Source organism: Nanorana parkeri, unplaced genomic scaffold, assembly GCF_000935625.1.
Source record: "Nanorana parkeri isolate BGI_ZX_2015 unplaced genomic scaffold, ASM93562v1 scaffold759, whole genome shotgun sequence".
Taxonomy (NCBI): domain Eukaryota; kingdom Metazoa; phylum Chordata; class Amphibia; order Anura; family Dicroglossidae; genus Nanorana; species Nanorana parkeri.
In genome coordinates this window covers 441218-467293 of record NW_017307027.1, presented here as the reverse complement: position 1 = coordinate 467293, position 26076 = coordinate 441218, and the positions used below count along the sequence as shown (strand labels likewise).

At 41.2% G+C, this 26076-nt stretch overlaps 1 protein-coding gene across 1 annotated transcript in view; it reads right to left on the bottom strand.

The window, feature by feature from the left end:
• Window positions 1-26076, bottom strand: part of DENND1B (DENN domain containing 1B) — a 191639-nt gene that overhangs the window by 54045 nt on the left and 111518 nt on the right. The window contains exon 11 of the mRNA XM_018564545.1: window positions 2904-3004. Within this exon, the coding sequence (XP_018420047.1) occupies window positions 2904-3004 (101 nt within the window). The remainder of the gene's footprint in view (window positions 1-2903; window positions 3005-26076) is intronic.

The following is a 26076-nucleotide window of genomic DNA, read 5'->3' as shown; positions in this document are numbered from 1 at the left end:
CCCCCCCCCACCACCTCCCCACTGCAGCAGTCTAAGGTCTCCGAGTCATCACATTCTATACACTGTGTATAGGGCATTAGGATGATGAGGGACATACCATCAGAGGAGGAGACAGGAAGGAGGGAGCGCTGTCACAGCCAGCTGGTTCGAGGATTGGGCGCGTATAAATTTGCTATTTTCCTCCAAACCAAAACAGGCAGTTAACACCCTTGCAGTGCGGGGGTAGCACAAGTGGAAGGGTTAATAAATATTTGCCCAGAGGAAGCTAACAGTCCTCACGGTGTGTTTCAGTCCTTGGGGAGAACCAGGCTACACTGGCCTGCATACAGAATGTAATGGCAAGCCAGTAAGCACAAAGCTCTTTTTCTTGTGTGGCTGGATTTATCAGAGATTTACTTAAAGGAGAACTATGAGGTGAGTGCTTTTCCCTCACCTCATAGTTCTAGCCGACCTGTGACAATGAGACTGTCACAGGACGGCTCAGTAGATCGGGAAGTGAGCGAACACATACCGGCGTTCGCTCACTTCTCGATCCTGTCACGCCTCTCTGCCGTGACAGGGGAGGGACTAGATTTCCCCCCTCCGATCCTCCAGCGCTGACTGGCGGAACGGATGGGGGAGGGGGCGGGTACAGCTGGCTCTGCCTCTAGATAGGTAGAGCCATCTGTCACTCACGCAGCTAGGCGGATCCAGACATAATTGTTGGGATCCGCTTCAGCTGCGGCGTCTCAGTATACCGCGAGCTGTAGCTCGCAGTATACTGAGCTTAGGGTGATGGGAGGACGCTAGTTTGTGTCCTCCCGTTACCCTAAGGAGAATTATGGGGAAGAGCCCTGACCCCATAGTTCTCCTTTAAACTACATAGTACGTGGCAAATGTGATAGGATTTTGTTTTATGCTCCGTTTTCTTTGTAGACAGGGTTCCTATTTTAGTTTGATGCTGCAAATGTAATAAAGCAAGTTGTGCCCAGTGTAAAACCTGAACTGCCATGTGGACTCTCTCTTCCTGTGCAAAAAGCCTCCATTAAGTCTGTCAAACCCAACAGATGTTACAGTGGATTCAGACAAAATAAAAGACAAAGTTTTGCATTGCTTGGTTTTAGTTTGTAAGATCCAATACTGTGAAAAAGAAAACCTGGTACCCCTTTGGTATTTTAGTCAATCATAGGGATATTCCATAAGGGACTGCAAACCGGAATGATCAAGTGCAACAGTAAATCATAGTAGCCAATTGGAAGTTATCACAAAAGCTGACACAAACCTGATTAAGAAAATTAAAATCTGATCAAGTGCTAAAAATTGCTGCACTTTTATAATAGTACTGGTCTCTCAATAATTGAAAACGGAAGATTAATCTCCCTGGTCCCTCCCTTCACCCCTCATGAACATGCCAATTACATTTTTAAATAAAACGTTTGCTTCTTTATATACCTTATTTTGGACTGAGGGATATCATCACTTCATCTCTGTGCAGGAAGATCATTGCTGTTGGGAGGTGTTGCAAGGGTGATGCTTCCTGAAAACATCAAAGCACCCCACCTCAGTAGACCTCCCAAGAGCCCTCAGCATTCCTCCCAAGAACCTTTAGCCTCGATTCAAGCAGTTGACTGGGATCTTGAGAGAAGGTATGCAAATATCAAAATGTCCTGATGGGTCGGTCAGTCTGGAGGAGTTGGAGTTCTTAGGCAGGCTGTATTTGCATGCAGACCACCCTAGCTAACGCCCACTTGTGATGCTGAGCCTCCATGAGGGAAAGAACTGAAATCCATTGAATGAAAGGGGTGGACCAGGGACAGTCAGACTGGGGAGGAAAGGGCTACATGATGGTCCTTCAGCCATTAAATAAGGTGAGGTCTTTCTGACTTGCTGCAGCTTTTAATGCACACTGTGAGTGAGCAATAAGTAAGCAATTTTAGTATGGCAGAAGAGCCTGTACAACTGTGCAAAATGAAAGTAAAGCTTAAGTTCAGCTTTAATAAACATGCCAGTAGATGTACGCAGGACACTGGCAACTGGAGATCTGTTATACACTAGCCAATTCAAACAGTTTGTTGGTGCACCAGAGACACTGGAGATTGGAAAGCTGTTATATACTAAACACCTGACATTAATATATTACTCAGAATGAACAATCTCTTTTGTCTTCTGTATATCCTAGCTCACAGACAGGAGTTAACTCTGTATACCTAGAATATTTTCTATCCTACACAACTGTCACTGTAATAGGCTTTGCCTTCTACACTACCTAATCAGAATACCATGTTGCAGAAATGCATGAAGGTTGAAGACAGAGTCCTTTATTGGCGGGTTTGAGCTTAGATCTCTGACAACAATCCTAAGGCTATCCATTTGGTCACCGTAAATATCATGAGAAAATATTACAGGGTCATAGAGAACGAAGATCTTTTTAGTCTCACCTGGTTTACATGCATTCTGCCTTCAGGTAAGGCACCAGAAAATAAAAAAAAGGAAATATAGCAGTAGTTAAACAATGGTTTACTCATTCAGGAGCTACTGTAAGGGGAACCAAGCCATTATAAATCTAAGTTTAGAATGCAGCGCATAACACCATCTCCAAAATGAAAGCTGTTTTTGTAGTCTATGTCCTTCAAGTCCTAAAGTCCTTTGTCAACAGACATATTAAAGGACGAATATTTTTTTGTTTATTTGGCTTACATATACAGTATATCACCAACACATATGCAGCACCTTTCAGAGTATATATTAAACCTTGTATATCAATCCCTGCCCCGTAGTGTCTTACAATCCTATTGACGCCAAGACAGCTACACAAACAGACAAACTAGGACCAGTTTATTTGGAGAATCAAACCTACAACCCTAGTGCTGCAAAGTAAGAGTGCTACTTATTTAGCAGCCATATCTGGCTATTGCAATACTTACCAGCAATAGTCCAAAAGGTGTGGAGGAAGAACTGGGATGTAAATGTGCTGCCAGTACATGGGGTAGAGCAGGGAAGCAGAGGCGTGAACACAGGCTGTTAACTGCAAAAGAGATGACAGGAGCATTACATAGCTATATACACCAACATTAACACAGCAGTGGGCAAAATGTGCAAGATAGAACTTAAAGACTAATGCCAGGTAAACAGTAAAACTACTGCATGTAAATGTAAAGGGGTTCTAAACCCTCCGTTTTTTTGCCTATATCTACTGCTAGCATGGAGTAGATATAGGCAAGAAGTGTAAAAAAAAAACAAAAAAAAACCAAACCGCTTAAAGTCCTTTTAAACTTACCTCGTTATCGCCGCTCGTTCTCGCGCCGAGAATCAGGAACTGCTCGTACGGCCGCAAAGGATCTTGGGGCGGGCACATGCGCAGTTCCGATTCTCGGCCGGGAGACGAGCAGAGACGCAAGGTAAGTCTATGGACGCGTGCACCCGCCTGCAGACACCTCTGGATCGGAGAGACAGAGCAGTCAGCGCTAGATCGGAGTGACGTCACACCGCTGGAGGGACAGATGAAAACATGGGGAAAGAAGAAGATCCGAAAAAGAGACCTCATTTAAGGTAAGTGTTAACATTTACATTGGGGGGAGGGAAAAAATGTTTTGCCTTTAATGTCACTTTAAGCAGTAAATAAAACAATGCTAGTAAGCTGAAGTAAAAACCAAATCCATTTAAAGAAGAGGTCTTGCTAGAAGATGAAAAAGCATGTTAAAACCCCCATGGGACCCAGTGTACTTCACAAAATGTGTGCTGAGAATGGAGTAGTAACCATCCGCTTGTGTTGTGAATGTCAGCAGCTGGAGGAGCATTTATAAAAAATATAAGCCCACAACAACACAAGCCAGCTACCATAGCTACCATACTAGTCACTCTCAAACTAGTAAAGTAGCTGGCTTCTGTTTAGGACTTGCATTTTATAATTGATGGTGTTCCTCTCCAGCCGCTGACATTCAATACAAGCCGACGGTTACTACTCCACTTTCTATCCCCTGAAAAGCTGGTAGAGTGTTGGGGGCCAGTATTTCCTGTTACACCATGAGGAGGTGACAGAGGAGGCAGAGGTCTTTAGAATAAAGAGGGGGAATTACCTAAAGTGCTGCTGGCTGTAACATCTTCATAGGAATGCCCTTAAATTGGGCTTCAGCCTAGGGTGGAGCTACAGCCACAACAGACAAAAACTTGCATTTTATTTGAAAACCACTGCACAAATTTGAATGGAAAAGTGTGATGTGCAATAGGTTTTCTGGAGGGTTTTAAAAAGCATTTGCATCTTCTAGCAAGACTTCTTTTTTTAATTTACCTTTACAAGGGTTTATTATTATTATATAATTATTATTATATAAAACTATTATTTCTACAGTCAGATCAAGTTTTGAAGTCTTTTGCCAATCTTTTGTGCAACCCCCCTTTCTAAGAACTCATCTCTATGTAGACAATACTACAGTTCAACTGCTATATCAGAGGCATGCATAGTTTATTTCTAAAAGACAGGAGATTCTTATGGGCAGAGTTGGAAACCCTTGTCTGCTGATAAACGTTGTGTTTCTAGGATAACAGATTTCTACCTCCCACACAGCAGCATGGTCTGTTGGGCATAAGCAATGGTAGAGTAAAAATCAGAACTCCTAGGCAGGTAGACGGTTACCCTCCCTGAAATGTATGTAGTATGCTCAGGTTTATCTGGAACCTACCCTAACAACACATTTCAAACTATACACATAAAAAACGCATATATACACATACAAAATCTCAGTTAGCTTATTTGTATTGAGATTGTAGTGCATCACAGGAACGAACTTGGAGCGGTGTCTACTTTACAAAACACACAGGGACTATGGGGAACAAAAGTGGCTTCCTTCTGGAGTGCCTCCAGAAGGAAGGACAGTGTCAGCACAAATTCAGAGATGATATGAGGATCTTCAGCCGAGCGTTACACAAATAAGATATATTTTTGTTAAGAACAAGGGTGCTTGAATGCATTTTTAAGATTTAACTCCTAAGCTTAGTGTAACTTCAATTATCACTCTGAATAGAGTTAAAACTCTTAGGGCCCATTCACACCAATCGCACTCTAAACTCCCCCCTTCGTTCTGGGACGGGAAGTGACATGGCGGTGCATTGAAGTCAATGGCACCGCAGCCACGCCCCCCACCCGCAGTGCGATCGGACGCGTGGCAAAATATTGCCTGTGTTCGCTCTATTTTTTGCTTTCGAACTGAGCCGGAACCCAGGCAATGTTTTGCCACGCGTCCGATCGCACTGCGGGCAGGGGGCGTGGCTGCAGTGCCATTGACTTCAATGGACCACAATGCCCCCTCCCACCCCAGCACGACGGGGGGAGTTTAGTGTACAATTGCTGTGTGTTCCAGCAGCTACCGTTCTGGAAGGCGCCGCAATTGGTGTGAATGGGCCCTTACAGTGGGGAATAATGGTAAAGCAGTGAATCTGACATACACCAAATATTTTCTTCGGTATATCTTTAGGTGCATGTGCTTTTAAATGACAGCGACTGATTCACCACTAATGAATTTTGGCAAATTCACATCAACTGCTTTGTTAATAAGCTCCTGGCAAAATGATGCTCTTGTTCTAGTAGTACACTTGAAGCACCCATGTCAGACTCTTGGATATGAAAACATAACAGAAAAAAATAAACCCACATTATTGAAAATGGTGTCAAATCTGTAAGCTTATGAAAAACATAATTAGGTGCGCACTACTCATAATTGTATGTGCCAAACAATTCACAAATGTCCAAATACAAAAGTACATAAGACTATGTGAATATGTAATAACTGTTCTATGCATGTTATGAAACACTGGTACCACAGCAGATAGTGATTGCACTGAAGTGCTGTATGGATCCTGATAGTTACAGAACATGGATAATTGGGTCTGTTATAAGAGGCAGAGCACTGGCTACCCAAGTTCATTTAACCCCACTAAATGTGGCTAGCTGCAAGCTCTGAATGCTCCCTAGAGAGCTCGTTAGGGCTGATTGGCAAACGAGGGAGAACCAGGAGGCGGTAGGGAGCATCTGGAAAGGGTCGTGATAACAGGAGCTAAGCCTATCTTGCAGAAGGCTCTCCCGGGATAAGACTGCTCTCTGTCACACACTGTCACCACTGCCCATACAGCTGTCTTGTGGTGACAGTGCAGCATCAATCACTTGTTAGACAAACTAGCATTAACCCTTATTTTACACCATAGTATACTTGCAAAAAAAATAAATCACAATAAATACAACTAAATATTACATTGCTTTCCTGGAGCTTGAATACAACAAATTCTGCTCCATCTTATTTGCAGAGATCTATCTTGAGAAGGAAATGCAGCAGTGGTGGAGAGGTCCCATACCTCTAGGTGTGCAAATTTACAGAACTATGTGATCTCCCATGAGACTACATAGCCATAGAAATGAAGAGGTGAAAGAATGGGAGCATTCTTCCTGTGGTGCTCTGTACAGACTTGGATGTTTTTAATAGAAACCACAGATCAAAGGTAACTTTACAAAACAAATATTCAGAAGGGGCCCAAATCATTTCAAAGAAACCAAAAAACGCAAGTGTGCAACAGGCATAGTCAACAGGATACTACCATCCCACATGTAAATGTAATCACAAGATGTGGCAGCTTCTGATAAGTGTCTGTTATAAAAATGCCAGTGTTAAAACCCTTGGCTATCAAAAGCAATAAAAACCTGGCAACTATGTTTCACACAAATTAAGAAAGTTGTGGAGTTTTAACCATGTTTAGGAAAGTAGTCTCAATTCACTAACAATTTTGAAAATATGTAATAACTGTGAACCAAAGCTGAAAATATTTAACAGAGTTAAAAGCAATAGATAAAATAAGTACAAGATTATGTCAATTTCCATGAGACCGTAATATCACAACTAAGCGGACAGTGTGAGATCTCTGATGTGGCGATTTAGATTTTAATCTGCAAACTCCAACAAATTCTGTATATATTTGTTTATAGGCTTCTTGTGAACACATTTCAATTTTTGCCTTGTTGGCTAATATGTTGTTACCAACCACTCAAGCATCTTATTATTATTATTTTTTTTTAAATAATAAGTGTTTATTAAGGGTTTTGAGACAAGTAACATGAAAGACATGCAAACATGGAGATCAGTGCAGTACCGGAGCATGTAATTACATTCCATTGTGAGACATAAGCATATAAGCATGCATATGGATGCATTCAGCCCAAATACCATTCACATACAGCGGGAAGTACACAGATCAAATCATGCCATGAAGGGTAGGCGTCTTGTTTCTATAACAGCTGTGTGCGTCTCAGTCAGGAGACTTTAAGACTAGGTGATATGACCGCATTTTCTCTCATCTATACAGACAACACTGAAGAGGGAGGGCAAGGAAGAAAGCACATATAGAACACAGGACCCACGGGATAAAACATTTTGGAAGGGGGGTGCTTGCTAGGTGGAGTGACAAGTCAAGTAGGAGAACATATAGGGGAAGACACTTAGTGGGGAGGAGGGGGAGCTTCTGCCGGACCCAATGGTACATTCGTCACTGTGGGTGGCATACTTAGATATATCAGAAGCGATGCACTAGTCAAGTGTCCATCAGGGGGCCACTGGCCAAATTACAGGGCCCTAAATGCCGCTGAGTCCATGTATAAAATCCAAGGGATCCACAAGATTGCACATTGAGGTTGTCGCTCATGTAATGAGGCCGTCAGCTCTTCAAAGCGCATGATCAGACACACTTCAGCAATCCACTCTTGCAGGTCCTGGTGACCACAGTGTTCCAATGGCGAGGTATCACGTTCCGGGCCGCAGCCAAGAAGAAGCGGAGTAGATGCCTCTTAACTGAGGCTAGGGAGCCAGGTAGAATAGAGAGGAGAGCTATCTTAGGCGAGGCTGCTAGATCCGTTCCCATGACCTTGTTATAAACGTCAAAGCCCCTGTTCCAGAATGGCAGCAGTGGCGGGCAGTCCCAAAAAATATGCAGGAGGGTCCCCTCTGCAGCCAGGCATCGCCAGCATAGTGAGGGCCTATCAGGAAATATTTTATGTAGGAGGGTTGGGCTACGGTGCCACCGAGTTCAGATTTTCCCTCAAGCATCTTAAATGCATTGACATACAACAATTACACCAGCTGTCAAGTGGTAAGTGTGCCTTTAAGTGTGTTTAGTATGTGCTTTCAGTGGCCACCCACAGGTGTCCTTGATGGATTGGCAACAAGGACTGTACAGTTGCAGCCATGACAGGGCCCCCTATAATGTCCGAACAGAGGAAGTGCAGATATCATTGGTTGAGCAGAATGCAGAAGTAGGGGCTAGGAAACGGTGGTAACCTTGGTATAGCTGGCTGCATTGGGAAGCACAATAAGCAGTATAAGATCTGAAGAAGCAGTGCCAGGGCAGGTGTGTCCTCACATCATGTCACCCTCCTCTGTTAAGACAAAGAGCTGTGATATGTGATGGTGGGAAACAGAGTGACTAGAACAAATGGGCCTTGGCTCCCATTCACACTTGAGCGTTTTCTACCTCGAAGCTATAAAACACTCAACAATAAAAATCCCATTGTCGGCTATGGTGCCTGTTCCTGCCAAAGTGCTCAAGCACCTGTAGCAAAACACTTGTTACTACAAAACGTACAGGAGCTTCTTTTCAGGCAGAATCAAGCTTTTTTTTCATCTCGTAGACTTTAATGTGAAAAACACGCGTTTACATGCATTTTTCAGGCATTTCCATTTTAAAAGTCCATGGGGCCCAAAAATTCTGCTTTTGTACTACAAATAGTGCATAAAACCTATTGAAAAACACATGTACACACAAACGAGGCCTGTACATGCCTGGCCACACTCACATGTGAATGGTGTGAATTATCTTAATGTGCTTTGCCTCACAGAGAACTAGCATAACTTTAAGAGGACCTCCATATTTTCCATATACAGTACATGTGTGGCTTTGTACACTTTATATGTGTTTTACTGGTTATCCACTGAGCATAATGAGGTTTAAACATTCAGAATAGGTATGGTGCAGATATGTTAAATATACCCAAAACTGCATGACTCAAAACTTACAGCGTCCCTACACAGTATGTTTAGGCATTGACAAAGGGGTCCTTTGAGGTCCTAAAACAGCGGCAGTCCGGTTAAAACAATCCTTTTACTTGATACGGAGTACTGGCAACTTTTGGCAAACTGTCCTTTAGTATATGTTAGTGGTATCAATTGTGTTGCTTTTTACTAACCTGGAGCAGACATCCTTATGTACGGTGTGCACCACAAAATCTTCTCATTGCACTTGCAGCTTTGGGATTATGAACTTCCTGCATGTGGTCGCTGTAAGGCTCTATTTCCCAACCGCAAGGAGGCACTGGAGATTGAGCTTTGCTCAGCATCCTGGTTTTCCTGCAGTTCTAAAGCCTGGCCTAATGAAATGCCTTATTCTGCCCCATGTCTAAATTGTGGATAATCTGCATTTTGTTAATTTAAAATCAGGCTCTTGTAGTTTCTATTTAGTCTGCTAGCTGTGTTCGCCTTGCATTTATTATTGTTTGCCAACACTTGAAAAATATATGCTACAATAAATATTTTTTGTGCTGATTTCTTTTACATGATAGTTACATAGGAATCCCCGTACTGACTTCACAACTAAACGAACTATTTACCAACTTCTAAACTATGCATCAAACCCTGCATCTCTGTCATACTGGATCACTGTCATATCATTTAGTTTTCCTCTCTCTGTGTTCAGTAGTCTATAAAACTGATAATTAATATGATGCGCTTAGCTCCTTTTACTAAAGTGGACTACGTACTACATTTAAAGTTTATCTAAAACCAACACCAATATTTTGGATAGGGTGTTAAAGGGTTAAAGGAGAACTATGGGGTTAAGGCTTTTCCTCATAGTTCTCCTTAGGGTAACGGGAGGACACAAACTAGGGTCCTCCCGTCACTCTAAGCTCAGATATCGGAGCGCTGGCGGATCGGAGCGGGGAGGGGGGAATCCAGCCCCTCCCCTGTCACGGCAGAGAGCTGTGACAGGATCGATAGGTGAGCGAACACCGGTATGTGTTTGCTCACTTCTCGATCTACTGAGCCGACCTCATAGTTCTCCTTTAAAGCCTCTCAGGTTTTAACTGCTAACTCCCTGGAGGGAGATTTATTTGATTTCTCTGGATTACTACTGTCACCAGGATAGAAAGTAAAAGGAAAATTAAAATTGGACACCATAGCAGGAATAAAGGGAGCAATCTTCTAATGGAGACACTGACAAACTGGGCATTTCCTTCACTGGAGTGATTATCTCTGACTTCCTGTTGTGTCTACAGAACAGGGCAATGAAGAAAAATGTATCAGAAGGGACATGTAATACAAATCTGATAAATGGTTTAAACTAGGGATGCACCAATACCGTTTTTTCAGTATTGAATACGAGTACTAATATCCGCTGGCATCGAGCCGGCTTCCTGGCCAATCAGGAAGCCGGGAGGCGTAACATTACCCAAATGGCGGGCTCAATGCTAATTGGCCAGGAAGCCAGCTTCCCAGCCAATCAGCACAGAGCCAGCCAAACAGCATGGAGCCAGCTTCCCGGCCAAGCGGGAAGCTGGACGTCCAGTCATAACCCGCCACCCAGCTTCCTGATTGGCCAGGAAGCTGGCTCCATGTTCCCTTGCGGCACTGCCGGTCAGAGGAAATCTCCCACTGACTGGAAGTTCCGGTATCGGTGGTAAGTATCGGAGAATTTGAGTACTCACCCACATACCAGGTATCAGCACCGATACTAGTATCGGTGCATCCCTAGTTTAAACTCTATCCAAAATGAAAAAAATGGCTTTAGATAAACTGTAAGATGTTCTCAACTAGGACCATATTAATGGACTGTATGAGTGCCTAACCTATCTTGAGCATTGAACTACACCAGTACAACATACATTCTAATGGGGAAAAAGTTTGTATTTTTTTTTTCTGTAATAACATTCTCAGTTTAAAGAAAGTTATTATATATGTGATAATTGTTAAGATTAGAAGCCCAAGCCAACCAACATGAATCTATCTTGCAGTGGTCTGACTACAGTAGAGTAAACTGACATGCAGCTTAAAACATAGAAAGAGCACAGGGAGGATCAAACCAGCATAGTAAAAAGCATTAACATCCCAATGTGCAGGGCAAAAGTGGGTCAACAAAGATCTCTCTATATAGTATGGCAGACATATATAGCTAATAAGACTGGTGTACACAATTACAGATATTTATGACAGGTAAAACAGTCTATGTGTATTTAGCAGTTGGATGGGGTTCTGGTTACATTAAAGTGATTACTATTATTATATTTAAATTAATGTGATTATAAAACCTATTTCCATAAATCAGTCACTGATCTCTAGATATAAAGGAATATAAAATTGCCTTAAAGGTAACTTGTATTATGATAAACACCAAGGCAACCAAAGCTAAAGTCACTTTCTGAAAATGTCCAATGCATGTTTATCCTCTGGCTTCAATACTTTCACAACAAAATAATAAATGATGACAAAGTACTGTTTATTGAACAGGAACCTAGAAGTGTCAGTGTTAATCTGTTTTGGAAGGTACTTGCTCCATAACTGCCATCATCATCCTAGCATCACTACCTAGCCAGTCACCCACCCACAAGCATTTACATGACTGGGGTCCAGACACCTGGCGTGCATATGCTTTACCCAGGCCAATAATTCACGCAGTGGAGTAACGTTAAAGTGACATTAAAGTCAAAAATGTTTTTCCCTCCCCCAATGTTATTTAAAGCACTTACCTTAAATGATGTTTCTTAATCCAATCTTCTTTCCTGTCCTTTTCATCTGTCCCTCCAGCGGTGCTGCGGGTCTCCGATCCAGCGCTGACTTCTCTGAGCTTGCTGGCACTTCCTGTCCCACGGTGTCTGCATGCGGGTGCACGGGTCCATAGACTTACCTTGTGTCTCTCCTCGTCTCACGGCCGAAAATGTGAACTGCGCATGCGCCCGCCCCAAGATGCTTTGCGGCCGCCCGACAATTTTCACATTTTCGGATGGGAGCGCGCGGGAAAGACACAGGTAAAGCATTTTTAAAGCATTTTTTGTTTTTTACAGTTTTTGCATATTTTTACTGCTTGCTAGCAGTAGATATATGCAAAAAAAAAAGGCTTTAATTATACTTTAAGGAGGAAGTAGTATTTGCAGCTTCAAAACAAGTCAGCAGTGGCAGCTCTTATTTTATTATCCTAATTGGTGGACCTATGATCAGATAACATATATTATTTAAGAATATATATATAAGAATATATAATATAAGAATCTTAAGTAACATGTTAGCGTGACACTTGAGGTATATATTACCTCTCACAGAGATCAGAGTACTCTACCTCACAATATCTTTAGCTCCTTTATTCTTTGTTCAGCCATCATCTAGGGTCACCCTCTACACTTCCTGGACTGTGGTGCCAGCTGAGAAATAACACAATCAAGTAAATCTTCATGCCCCCTGCTAAGGAGGAGAAAGGGGAAATGCTTCCTCTTGCCTGCAGCAGACGGATGACATAATCTAAGACTAGGCAAAGTCACTGACTACAGCTCAAGGATGACATTTCATTAATGAAAAGGGTAAAGCTTTGTCAAGAATTTATTTCACAAAAACTTGTAAAATCACTAAAATAAAGCCTGTCCTCATGGACCACTAACAGGCAGTGTGTTTAAGTTATTTTTCAGTTAGAACAGCTGTGATAACTACTAAATACAATAACAGAATAAAGAACCAGTGAAAGATAAGGGTAATCTTACAAACATGACCTGTTAAGGATGCTTGAGGGCTGGTGTCAAGAAACACATGTATATAACATGTCAGGAAATCCAGAATATGACTGCAAATTCTAACAGATTTACAGTGATGGAGTTTCAGCCATTAGCCCTTGCCAAAATATCAGAACTCGTATAATGGCAGCAAACAGGACCTCCTGGAGCACTGCTACATGAACAGCACAGCACCTGGTAGAAGATGAACTGCACACTGACTTTATTGTTTTGGTAATCTTTGCAGATAATGAGTAAAGCAATGTCAGAGCTGACCGCAGCTTGGCAATTATCTGTACTGGAGGCAGTCAGTCTCAGCCCAACTGAAGAAATATCTTAAAAACCCACATGTGGACAGCAAGCATACATAAGAAGTGCTGAAAGCTGAGGGGAGACGTTTAGGTTCTGGTGTCTTAGCAAATGTTCCCGCTATCATAGCGAGACGGCAAACATCAAGAACTAAACTATAAGGGAGACGTTACTGCCGCCACAAGCTCGGGGCTAAGATAATGCAGCTATTTCTTTTTCTGTTTAGAAAAATTACCTAATAACATTCAAATGCTGCTACATGCTTCCATATTTATTACAACTGCTGGACAAGTCTGCACTCTATTCTTCTAAAGTAGAAGGCAATATTCATGGGTTTAAAAGTAGCTTCAGACAACAAGGAAAAGCTATGAATCAGTAATGCCAGAAACTAACATCAAAAAAAATAAACTAGAATACATTGACTTAAGGAAGAATTATGAGGCAAGTGATTTGGTATACTGAGCTTTGGGTCACGGGAGGACGCTAGTTCGTGTTCTCCCGTGACCCTTAGGAGAACTATGGGGAAAAGCCCTGACCCCATAGTTCATATTTAATGTGGAGCTTTTGGGTGAGCTATGGCCAATTTTGGGTATTGTAGTTTTATGAGGTTTTGCGCGTGCGTGCAATTTTAAGGCTCGACATGTTTGGTGTCTTTTTACCCGATGTGACCCCATCTTTTATATTTTACCAAAAAATCGGGTAATAATACTATTTTATAATTTAATATAGGGGAAACAGTTCTTTTTTAAATTTTCTGTAATTTTTCCTGAATATAGTAAAAAATAAAACCCCCAGTGGTGATTAAATTCCACCAAAAGAAAGCTCTATCTGTTCCTAAAAAAATGGTATAAAATTAATTTCAGTACAGCGTTGCATGACGCAATAAATGCCAGTCAAAGTACCGCAGCGCTGAATATTGAAAAATGGCCTGGATGGGAAGGGGGTTTAACACAGCGGACTTCAAGTGGTTAATGAATGATATACAAATATGTAGCATGCGTTTTTGCTTTTGTCTCTGTAAAATGAAAAGTCCCTATTTGTAATCTTTCAACCTTATTAAAATATATTTTTTCTGAAGGAATTCCTCAAGCATCACTAAGCTTGCTCATAGACCAGCAGACACCTCCCAATCATCATTGTCCCTAATAATGGACCTCATAGTGTTACTGATGATATAATTGGGAGCCTTGCTTTTGAATATTAATACCATGTATATCCACCCACACAGAATGTATTTTATAGATCTCTTCAAAAAAAAATGCAAGTGAAATAATCCATGTTATTAATTAAAAACAATGTGCATATTTTACATATATGTCAACTAAAATGCGATCTTCTCTAAAATTCTGTGAATATTTCCTTAAACTGACCAATCATGTTGAAAGCAAATTCCTGTTTACTTATTTAATCTGCACATGATTGGGTATTCAAAGTAAACAGGAATTTTCCTTTCATACGACTAGATTACTGAAGTGTATATGCACACAAATTACTGAGTGAAGATTCTCAGCTGCTTTACTAAAATAGGCCCAAGTCTTATCATATCCATACCTAGGCTCATATTTTCATGCAAAATGAGGATTCTGGGTATTAATTGATGACATGCCGATTGTTTATTTGTGTGCAAAGCTGATTTCAGACCAGGAGGATCAGATATTTGTTGGAAGTTTTCATTTCCAGCTACCCTATAGATTCTATGGCTGGGTAGACCTCAGTTCTGTGTGTTCAATGGACTGCTGTTTTCAAGACATCTATGTGACTGGAATGCAATTCTCTATGGTAACCTGACAATGTGACTTTGCTTCATAGAATTTAGAAGCATGCAAATACTGACCTCTCACAAATGCTGATTGATACTTTACCCGAAACATGCAGATAAAGACTTCCGACTCTACTCTGACTTCCTTGATCTCCATAATGTTCCAGGTCAATGACGAATAAAATATTGAAGGCAAATCAGTGAGCATAACTGCCAGACAACTAGCATTTTTAGAACAAGGTCAGCAATGGCACACCTCTTTCATGACAGGCTTACCTTAAGTGAATTATTAAACGTTTTGGGGTTACTCCAGCCAACCGTAGCAGAATCTGTCTCTTTACCCACGCTGCCCATCTTTTCCCAGTGCCTACCATTCTCCCTATCTTTCTATTTTTTTTCCCAGTACAAGAAAACCGGAAAGCTCTAAGCAGATTAACACCCAAGACAGAATTTTTCATTTATTTATTTATTTTTTGAATGACAATATTTCTTTAAGGACACCAAGTTGATTCAAAGCAATATACTGTTACAAGATATTAGGTTATTGCCTTCCCATTATGAGACAAGAGCACACCAGGAACATGTAGTCGTCTGCATTATCAGACACACTCTAGTTAACACATCACCAGCTGCACTAGAGCGAGTCCTGTGTCAGGCGCAGACCAGCCATGTAAAGCCTCGTTTGGCTGGTTATGGGATGCGTGCTGAGGGGGAGCAATCATACAAGCATATGACAGGAGTGACCACGCTCGAATAAGCCAAAGAGGCACCAACGTGGCTACAGAACAGGGATCTGGCTCATTGATGGCTCCAAGACAAGGAGAGGGAAGCTGATGCCTTATTGTATAACCATGATTCATTCTTATGTTGTGTATCTGTCCAGGGTGTTTGTGTGTCAGAGGGTACAAGAGCTAAACCTGCAGCTCTTCAAGTTTTCTTTATTTTTTTACTGCACTAGTATTTATATCAACACATAGGATCATTTCTCAGTAAGTTTTTGCCATTTTAAAATTTTTGTTTTGCCCAAAAGGTAACCCAGGATTTAAAAAAAAAAAAAAAAAAGTGAGGGCCTATATTTTATTGTGAATGTACATCTACAGAATGTAAAAGGTTCCAATGTTAATTATCCTGTGGTTTAGGCATTTACCGTAATTATACATCTGGTAAGTGCTAGAAAAACCAGTACTCTAGCTGCGCATCAAAAATTCATCAAATCACAGTAGCAATGTCTTTAGTAGAAAAAAAACACACATCCTACAAATACATATCTAATGTTTGTGTGCATTCAACATAACATTCTTGCAAGGCTTCAAAACAACACACTAGCAGCCTCCTGGCTTCCACTTTAAACAGTAGCACTTCTGACTCACTGGTCCTATTTGAAGTGTTGACCCACGCTGATACTGGTGGCCCCTCAGGCTCACGGCTCTTCTAGCCTCACCAGTTCTCTCCCAGCCTCCCTGGCTGTCTTAAGGTGCCCATACACCTTACAATTATCTGCAGATTTTCTGTGGTCTGATGGAAAAAGTGCAACAGATTGGCCCAGGTGGAGATTACTCCATCCACACACTTAAGTGTAGATGGAGGAATCTGTGGCACCTTTTCCATCTGACCACAGAAAATCTGCAGATAATTGTAAGGTGTATGGCCAGCTTTAGTGTGCCTCAAGCACACTCACTACCTGACTCCTCTCTGACTTCTGGGGATGTTCTCCTGACACCTGAACACGGTCTGTTCCTCTTTCCCAGCAGGAGCCAATTCCCCTAGCCAGCATCCTTTTATTAATGGCTGTGCACACCTGTGCAACTATCAAGTGCTGGCCACTGCTAAAGCCTGGACCCAGGACTAGGGATCTCATCTTTCCTCCAGAATCCCCTTGAAACCTCCCAGTTCCAGGATCCCAATCAGAATCCAGACAATCCCTTGCTTCCTGAAACATCTCAGCCCATGTGGCTGAGAGTCCCAGGTGATCATCACATCCAATTCTACAGTGGGATTGCCACACAATACCACTATATATATTTTTTTAACATAATGCCTTAATTTGTATTATTCTTTTACATTTCTACATGTAAGCCAAACTGAAAACTATTGCTGTAACTTCTAAAAATTGTTAGCTGGAGTTAGACTTTAATTTGTCTGTCACATACTTAACCACTTTAGGATTCTGGACTTATGATCTATGTCCAGCCCTAAAATTGTTAAAATAAGCTCACGGCTTGCAAGTTCCTGGGCTCTACCGCTCCTCCTGGAAACACAATAAAATCTATACATTTGTTCACAGCTGTCCTCTGCAGTGTGTGAATCTGGAAGTGTTCAGCTCTGTACATTTCTGGCTTTAGCGCTGTCAAAATCATAGCTGAAAAGCCAGGTAAACAGCAGGTCAAGCACAGTCTGTGCTTTATTAGCTGTTGCAGAGGGCAGGGAAGACATTAGGAGTCTAATAGACCCCTGATGTCTCCATAAAGTGTACCTGTTACTTCCCAAGACTATTATATACAGGGCTTATTAGCCCTATGTAATAACACTAAAGTAGAGTGAAATAAAAAAGTTTAAAAAATAGAAAACAACTTTAGGTAAAATTTTTAAAGCACTCCTGTCTCCCCTCACGCACACATACAAAAGCAGGCAAAGGGTGTGCACACATATGTAAACAACAATTGAGCAACACATATTGGGTACTGCCGTGTAAACCAGGAGTGAAATAAATAAGTCTAGGCCCTCCACAGTTAACTTTCAACTGAATGAGCTACAAAAGCATTGCCTATTAATTTTGGGTATTGTCATTTTTCAACATTTGCAGGTACACGCAAGTCTGAGGCTTGACATATTTGGCATCTATTTGCACAACCTCATCTTTTATGTGTACAAAAAAACCCCTCAAAAAATGTAAATTATATTGTGTTTGAGTGCACTAAAATATTTTTTGTGTATTTCTACTGAAAATATAGATCTGATAAACAGTTTTGCGCAAATATCTTGTGACAAACAAATGCAACTGCCATATTTTTATTCTACAGGGCCTACGTGTTTAAAAAATATATAATTGTTTGCGGGTTTCAAGTAATTTCTAGCCAAAAATGCAGATTTTGCCATGTGTGCAAAAAATGAAAAAATTACTCCAGAAGCAAAGTGGCAAAAATCCATTTAGAGCGTTTTTCCACTTTTACAACCAAATTGGGATTACACCTATTTTAGATGTGTTGCATATTTGTAGCATAACTTCCACATTGACTTTAAAATTGTTCAGAATGGCTAGCAGTTTGCCTAAAGAGCTGTTTCAAAGAAACTAGAAATATTCTTTTAAAAGTTATTTTTACATACACTGTGCGAATGGTAACACATAACAAACATAAGGTGGAAATACTCCCAAAAGATCAGCCACACATAACCGATGTCAGTCCAAAGTTTAGCATATACACCACCAAAGGCGCTCTCTCTCATACCAGCCCCTTTTACATGTTTCCCCACCTGGGCTTAATCATAGAGGTGGAAACACATTTTAAAACTACATGTCCATCTAGGACCACTGTTCATAGGGGTGATAAAGCAGCTGCAAGTCCACAGGGTGATAATGCTGGTGCAAGATTTTCACTGCAGAATGAACAGCATTGTCACCCTGTAAAGGAACAAAGAAAAATAACAGATCTACTTGGCGGTATCAATAGGAAATAAAACAGGAGGGACACCAGGAGGGACATACATCATATGGAATTGTATGTATGTTTATTTTGCTCATCGTTTCACTTTATTCTTCAATTTTAATGATGCTGAATTATTTGAAATATCATCTACTCTAGCATACCACTTCCTTTAATGTCATAACCTGTCATTTAAGATGATACTGATATTACTTAAATTGTGTACATGCTTTTCTTCAACAATAACTAAAGCCATTCTTTAGTTTGGCTGTTTTATCATCACATTTTGTTTTAGCTGCAGGTTTAGTTGTTCAGTATTGTAAAATAAAGTAGTATTATGTATAAGAATGCCATACATCGTTGCCATAACATATGCATATGCAGTGTGAAAGGTCCTTCAGAGAATGGCACAGAAAATAACAAATGAACCAATTGTTGTAATACGAATTGAGAAATAGAGCACTTTGTGGCAAAATGTACAGGAACTAATATACACTGTCTGTTGTGTTTTGCTTTTCAGTAAGATATTAATTTTTTACAGATTCAGAATGCAATATTTTACTTTTAAATTGCATTTTGCAGAATAGTGTACACTTGATTTTATTTTGCTTTGCCATTTTTTAACAATGGGCAAATCTGTCTGGGTTCAATTCGCCAAGGGTTTGGCGAATCTTGTTCAAAATTCAGCGAACCAGAATTTAAGAGATGCATCCCACTGAAGTCTATGAGGGGCAGAAACTTGTTAAGTACTGGTAATTTTTAGGGCTAATAGGCAGTGGCAGCAGAATTTTTACAAAAGAATGAAGTTCTCTTTTACAATTGGCTTGGCTTACATACAGCAGAAGCATTTCATTTGCACTCATTCAGTTTGAATTTTTTTTTTTTTTTCTGGTAGCTTTAGCAGCGATGCATGCATTGATCAAATGGCAATAGAAGTGCTTTGACTGGTGAATACAAATTATCCAGTGGGATGGGCAAGAAAAAAAAAAAGAGATGGAAAATTTCCTATTCCTCGACAGGCTCCTGTTCTATGATTAAGCTCCACTAGTGGGCAGAACGCATCGGTGGGAGGAGCTAGGTGGAGGGTACTCTTTCCTGCTCGTAAAAAAGAGTGGAGTTTAGCTCTTTGGAAACAGCAGTGTGCAGCTTCATTACACAGTGATTGAATACAGTGGGAGGTGATGGACCCAGAGATGCAGGCACCTATGGCTGGAATGGGCCTAGAGACTTCAGAGTGATGCCAAAGCACAAAGTGAGCACACCCAAACGTGTTGGATAGCAGTGATGCTGCTAGCTCTGGAAGACGGCAAAGAATGGACTCCTGTCAACTGTCAACCTATTAAAGAAAAAAAATGGCTAGCATCTAGGTGCACGGTGGGATTCACCACAGACTGTGGCTTTTGTACTTAGAGTATATCACTTTTTAATAGAAGTCTATGGTGTGTTTACATTGTCATATAGAACATAAGTGTATCATTACAGAGCCATTATTACACTGGTGTTAGCAGTTCTTTGTCATAAAACCATTCCCTATTCGCTCCCTATGATGCAGCAGGTGTGCATTTCCAATGGCAATCGACAGCCACTGTTATATTTTATTACCTTCATATGAATGGCATGAGGCTTTTATGTTCCCACCTCTATTATAATGATGTTTTATTATGCTGATGGAGCTCTAGGTTCCTTTTCAGATGTTTACCAAGCAAACATGAAATATAATGTTATTCTAAGCACTAACAAATATAGGAAAATTGATCCAATACCAATATAGCTTCCATTTAATATCCAGTTATAGAATTCTAAACTACATCAATCATTTTGATCAAAATAAATGTTTCGCTTACAAACAGAAGTTGGTCTAAATCACAAATTACTTTGTTAGATTGCCCAGACAGAGGTTCATTTTCTACGCTACACATTATTAAGTCTTACACAAGCACCAGCCATCAAATCAGAAAAAAAAAAGAAAATTCACAAAGAGTGAGATCCATTTGTAATGGCCATGGACCTGGGAACAGTGCAGTGCAGAGGTCTTTCTGCTTGGCAGTTCACGGCTTCCTCATAAAATTTGTAAGTGATCTAACCCACTGGTATCTATGGAAAACTAAACCATTAGTTTAGCTTTAGTTTACGTGGCTCTTTGATACAATGTGTTTCGTTTTTTTTTGCCCCAATAACACTGCCAAAAGAAAAAGAGGCAAAAGGGTGAAGAGTCACAGTATAAAGCAAGTAGACATGCAGCTTCTACATCCAATAAATGCACATATTACCACTTATAATAGTATATGCACATAAATATACTGTGAAAAAAGCACCTCCACATAGAGTTCATTGCATAGAATTAATCTTGCATCTTTGTATTTCTCTTTGCAAATTCACCATCTCACAAAGATTTATAGCTGAGAACATAAAAAGATATGTAGGATTAGCTTTGCAATGAATTGTAGGAGGTTAGCTGGGTGAGGTCTTGTTTTCATTTCTCTCATATATATAAATATATTTTTTTCTAATAATTAGCCTTTCTTGTTCTGATAAAACATTGCCCTTGAAGACTGTCAGCCTGTAAAGGTGAACCTTATCGCCTCCCTTCCCCCAGATAAACGTAACTCACTCCTTCTGATGGAATGCTTTGGGAGAGAAAGATGGGATGTTCTGTGCACCAGCAAGACGCCAGCAAAAATATTTGTCTTGCAAAGACTTTCTTAACCATCATAGGCAGAGGTAAATATTGTAGATATGCCTTAATGTGAAAACAGGAAGAATTGCTTGTTGTGCACTGCAACAATTACCATCTAGCTTCTATAACTAATGCTTAAAAACTTTACTACTGCAACTCAACTATTCTTAATGTCGTTGCATTAATTGTATGTACTATTCTAAGTATTATTTAAGTCTGCTTATCTCTGATGTTTTAAGTGATAGTTTTATTTAGATGCCTGCATCATGTTTATCTAACCATAAATTCTGCTCAAGTTAATTGCCCTCAACCTCTTATAACCCACTTCAAATAACCCCTTGTCTCTTTCTCCTTGCTTTCCCTTTCTCACCTCTGCAAGCAGATGCACTATTTTAGCAGGCCAGGATACAAACTGAAGCCACTGCAGATCAGAAACCAGACATCAAAAAAGACATAGCCGCGCTCTTGAGCAACTGTGACGGAAAACTAGGTCTCTGCAAGACTTGACCCTGTATAAAGCTGCCCTCCTAAAATATAATACCTCCCTCCATGCTGCCAAACAGACGTATTTTGTCACTCTCATTAACACACTCTAATCCAGACCTCGTCAAATCTTTTCTACTTATAACTCTCTACTATTTCCCCCACTGCCACCACCCACTAACTCACTCACTGCCCAGGACATTGTCATTCATTTTAAAAACAAAATAGATGCAATTCGGGATCAAATCGCCACTGTCCAGTCACCTATTAATATACCAGACCCACCATTACACCTTTTACTTTCCTCTTTTGACCCTGTCACCACATAGGAGGTTACGAAGCTTTTCTCTGACACCCACCTCACCACTTGCCCCCTAGACCCTGTTCCCTCACCACTACTTTGGTCACCCTCTTGCTATATTCTACAATATTCTTTCAATCTTTCCCTCCCCACCTGGGTATTGAAATGACCAGCATGTGCTGGTCACCTCAATACCCCAAAAAAACCCTCACTGGGCCCTACCAAACATAACAATCTCAGACCAATCTTTTCACTCCCATTCACCTCCAAACTCCTAAAACGCCTTATCTACAACCGCCTGAGCCGCCACCTCGCTGATAACCTACTCGACCCATTACAGTCCAACTTTCAACCCCCTACGTTTTACTGAAACCGCCCTCATAAAAGTCACTAATAACTTACTAACAGCTAAAAACAATGGCTACTATTCCTTACTCTTGCTATTAGACATTCCTGCTGCTTTTGACATTGTTGACCACCCGCTGCCCCTCAAAAAACTCCACTCACTTGGCCTACAAGACTCTGCTCGCTCATGGTTCTCCCCCTACCTATTCAAGTACTCCTTTAGGCCCCGTTCACATATAGCGACTTATCGCGCGATTTCCGCCGCGATATCGCGCATTTTTGCCGCGCGATATCGTGAGAAGTCGCCGGCCAATGCTATTCAATGGAGCTGTCTTAACTCCATGTCGCGCGTCGCGGTCGCAAGTCGCTTCTACCGGGCCCTTTTTTCAGCGGATTTTGAGCAATTTTGTTTTTTTTCTATGGAGCCCGACGGAGAAGGTCGCGCTACCGTCGCTGGAACTGCGCCCCGAAAGTCGCGCTATCCCGGCCACTGCAAAGGTATGTCGCTACATGTGAACGGGGTCTTAGTGTCCCCTACAAATCTAACTCCTCCTCTCCTCTTCATATAGGGGTCCCCAAAGGCTCTGTCCTTGGACCCCTTCTTTTCTCTATCTACACATCCTCCCTTGGTCAGCTAATAACCTCACATGGCTGCCAATACAATCTCTATGCCGATGACACTCAAATATATCTTTCTACTACACAACCTACCCCTCAGTGTCCTTGCGTGTCACTAATCTCCTAACCGACATATCAGACTGGATGTCACAACACTTCTAAAAACTCAACCTTTCAAAAACTGAGCTCATGATATTTACTCCCGCCCGTGCACCTTCCCCCAACTTTTCCCTTGAGATTGATAACACAACTATCCATCCCTCCCCTAAGCCAAGGTGCTTGGTGTCATACTTGACTCGGACCTCACCTTTCTACCCCACATCCAATCACTATCCAAATCCTGCCCCCTTCACCTTTGTAACATCTCCAAAATAAGCCCCTTTCTTACCAATGAAACCGCAAAACTACTCATCCTCTCACTTGTTATCTCCCGTCTTGACTATTGCAACTCCCTCCTCATTGGCCTACTTTACACAGGCTATCCCCCTTCAGTCTATCATGAATGCAGCTGCTAGACTCATTCACCTAACCAACCGCTCCGTGTCTGCAACCCCCTCTGTCAATCTCTACACTGGCTTCCAACAGCCAAAAGGATACAATTAAAAATATTAACAACCACTTACAAAGCCATCAACAAGTCTGCCCCGGCTATATCTCAAACCCCGTCTCAAAGTATCACCCTATTTGTCCCTCTGCGCTTCCAAAGAAAAGTTTGTGAATCCTTTGGCATTGCCTGTATTTTTACATGAATGTCTTATAAAACAGCACCTGGTTTTAATAAAATTAACTAGACTTGGCCCCAAGCAAATGTTTTAAAGGGGTTCTAAACCCTCCGTTTTTTTTGCCTATATCTACTGCTAGTAAGCAGTAGATATAGGCAAGACGTTTTTAAAAAAAAAAGCTTTAACTAGGTTTAAACTTACCTCGTTATCGCTGCGCGCTCCCGCGCCGAGAATCAGTAACTGCTCGTACGGCCGCAAAGGATCTTGGGGCGGGCGCATGCGCAGTTCCGATTCTCGGCCAGGAGACGAGCAGAGACGCAAGGTAAGTCAATGGACGCGTGCACCCGCATGCAGACACTGCTGGATCGGAGGGACAGAGCAGTCAGCGCTGGATCGGAGAGCCGCCGCACTGCTGGAGGGACAGATGAAAACATCAGGCAAGAAGAAGATCGGATAAGGAGACATCATTTAAGGTAAGTGCTAACATTAACATGGGGGGGAGGGAAACTTTTTTTTGACTTTAATGTCACTTTAAGTAACAAGAGTACTAAAATGCAGAAACCTTTTGGTGCCTACCAATACCAGCATTGATCTTCAAATCAATACAAAGGATCCTGTACTTGAGGAATTACATGCCCAAACTGATATTAAGACCTGCCCCATCCATTCATCTGTCAAACATCAGAGCTGCAACTGCACACTTTGCATTAGGCAGTGGCATGCATGAGAGGAGACGAGGCTTAGCGCAGAGAGGGATGGGGCTTAAAGAGGAATTTCACCCTTATCTTTAAATGACAACAAAAGTACCTTTAGAGGTGTTTAGTAATGATAATCCACAAACAGATACTTCTAGATAATTGCAGGCTTTTTATTCTTTGCATACCTTATTTTTCTTTTCCTTCCTATTTTTCTCCCAGTGGCCATTTTCACTAAGGGCAGATTAATCCATCTCCCTTTACTTCCTGGAACTCTTGGCACATGAGAATAGGACATGACCATATGACCATGCACATCATCTCAGGAGGAAAAATTCCTTTCTCCAAGATCTTGTGAGATTTTGAGGTTTACAGATAAAATTTCCCAGCAATGCACTGTCAATTAACCTTCCCAAGATGCATCTCTTAGGCATGGGCTACATCACTAATGCCTAGGAGGACCGGGAAGTAGAAAACTGTAACTGTAAGTAAAAGCAAAATATGTTTATTTAACTAATGAATGCAAGAAGATTTCATATCAGCATGCAGAGCTGCAGGTCGATGTGATTTTTAGTGAAAGGGGGGTAAAGATACACTTTAACCACTTGAAGTCCGCGGTGTTAAACCCCCTTCCCATCCAGGAAATTTTTCAGTATTCAGCGCTGCGGTACTTTGACTGAAATGTATTCCGTCATGCAACGCTGTACTGAAATCAATTTTATACAATGTTTTAGGGACAGATCGAGCTTTCTTTTGGTGGTATTTAATCACCACTGCGGTTTTAATTTTTTACTATATTAAAGGAGAACTATGGGGTTAAGGCTTTTCCTTAACCCCATAACGGGAGGACACAAACTAGCGTCCTCCCGTGTTAAAACCAGATATTGAAATATGTATGTGTGAACCTTAAATGATGATTGATTTTCTATATTTTAATCTATCCAAGTTTGGAGATTCAGTTTTACTATACTGCTGATTTTGAGTTACACTTGGTAATCAAATCAGTAAGCTGACAGGCAGACCTAAGTATAGTTGAAACAGTTGTTGGGAATGCCCAAAGACTTGGCCTTTAAAATGAGTTTGAAGAATAAACCACATTACTCAGGACATAGACTATGATGCCCAAAATGGGATAGAAGGAGAACACATGACTCAGCTACTAAAGAGTATGGCACTCCCTTATGCTAATCAGAAAGACTTTTAAGGTAAACATCACATAGGTTATTTTAAAGTAAAATCATGAATAAAAGGATGAGGGATGATCCTTCAAGACACACTCACACTCATTCACTACAGATCCACACACTACCTAAAGCCATGTTTCTTAAGCATCTTATAGATTTCTGCTGTAAGATATACTATATTTTGTAATCATCAAGCATCTTATAGACTAATTCTGCAAGATATACCATATCCTGTAATATTTTGTAACTTTAAATTAAACACATTCTGAACTTTATGCAACAAAGGAAACAATCATCTATTATTGAACTTTTCCACCCTATGCTTCGAGAAAAGGAATATGACATAAAAAATCATATTTCGTGTCATTTTCTTACATCCCGTCAACCTAAGCTCAGTATACGCTCGCGGTATACTAAGACGCCGCAGCTGAAGCGGATCCCGACAATTATGTCTGGATCTGCCTAGCTGCGTGAGTGACAGCTGGCTCTGCCTATCTAGAGGCCTACCAGCACTGGCGGATCGGAGGGGGGAATCCAGCCCCTCCCATGTCACGGCAGAAAGCTGTGACAGGATTTATA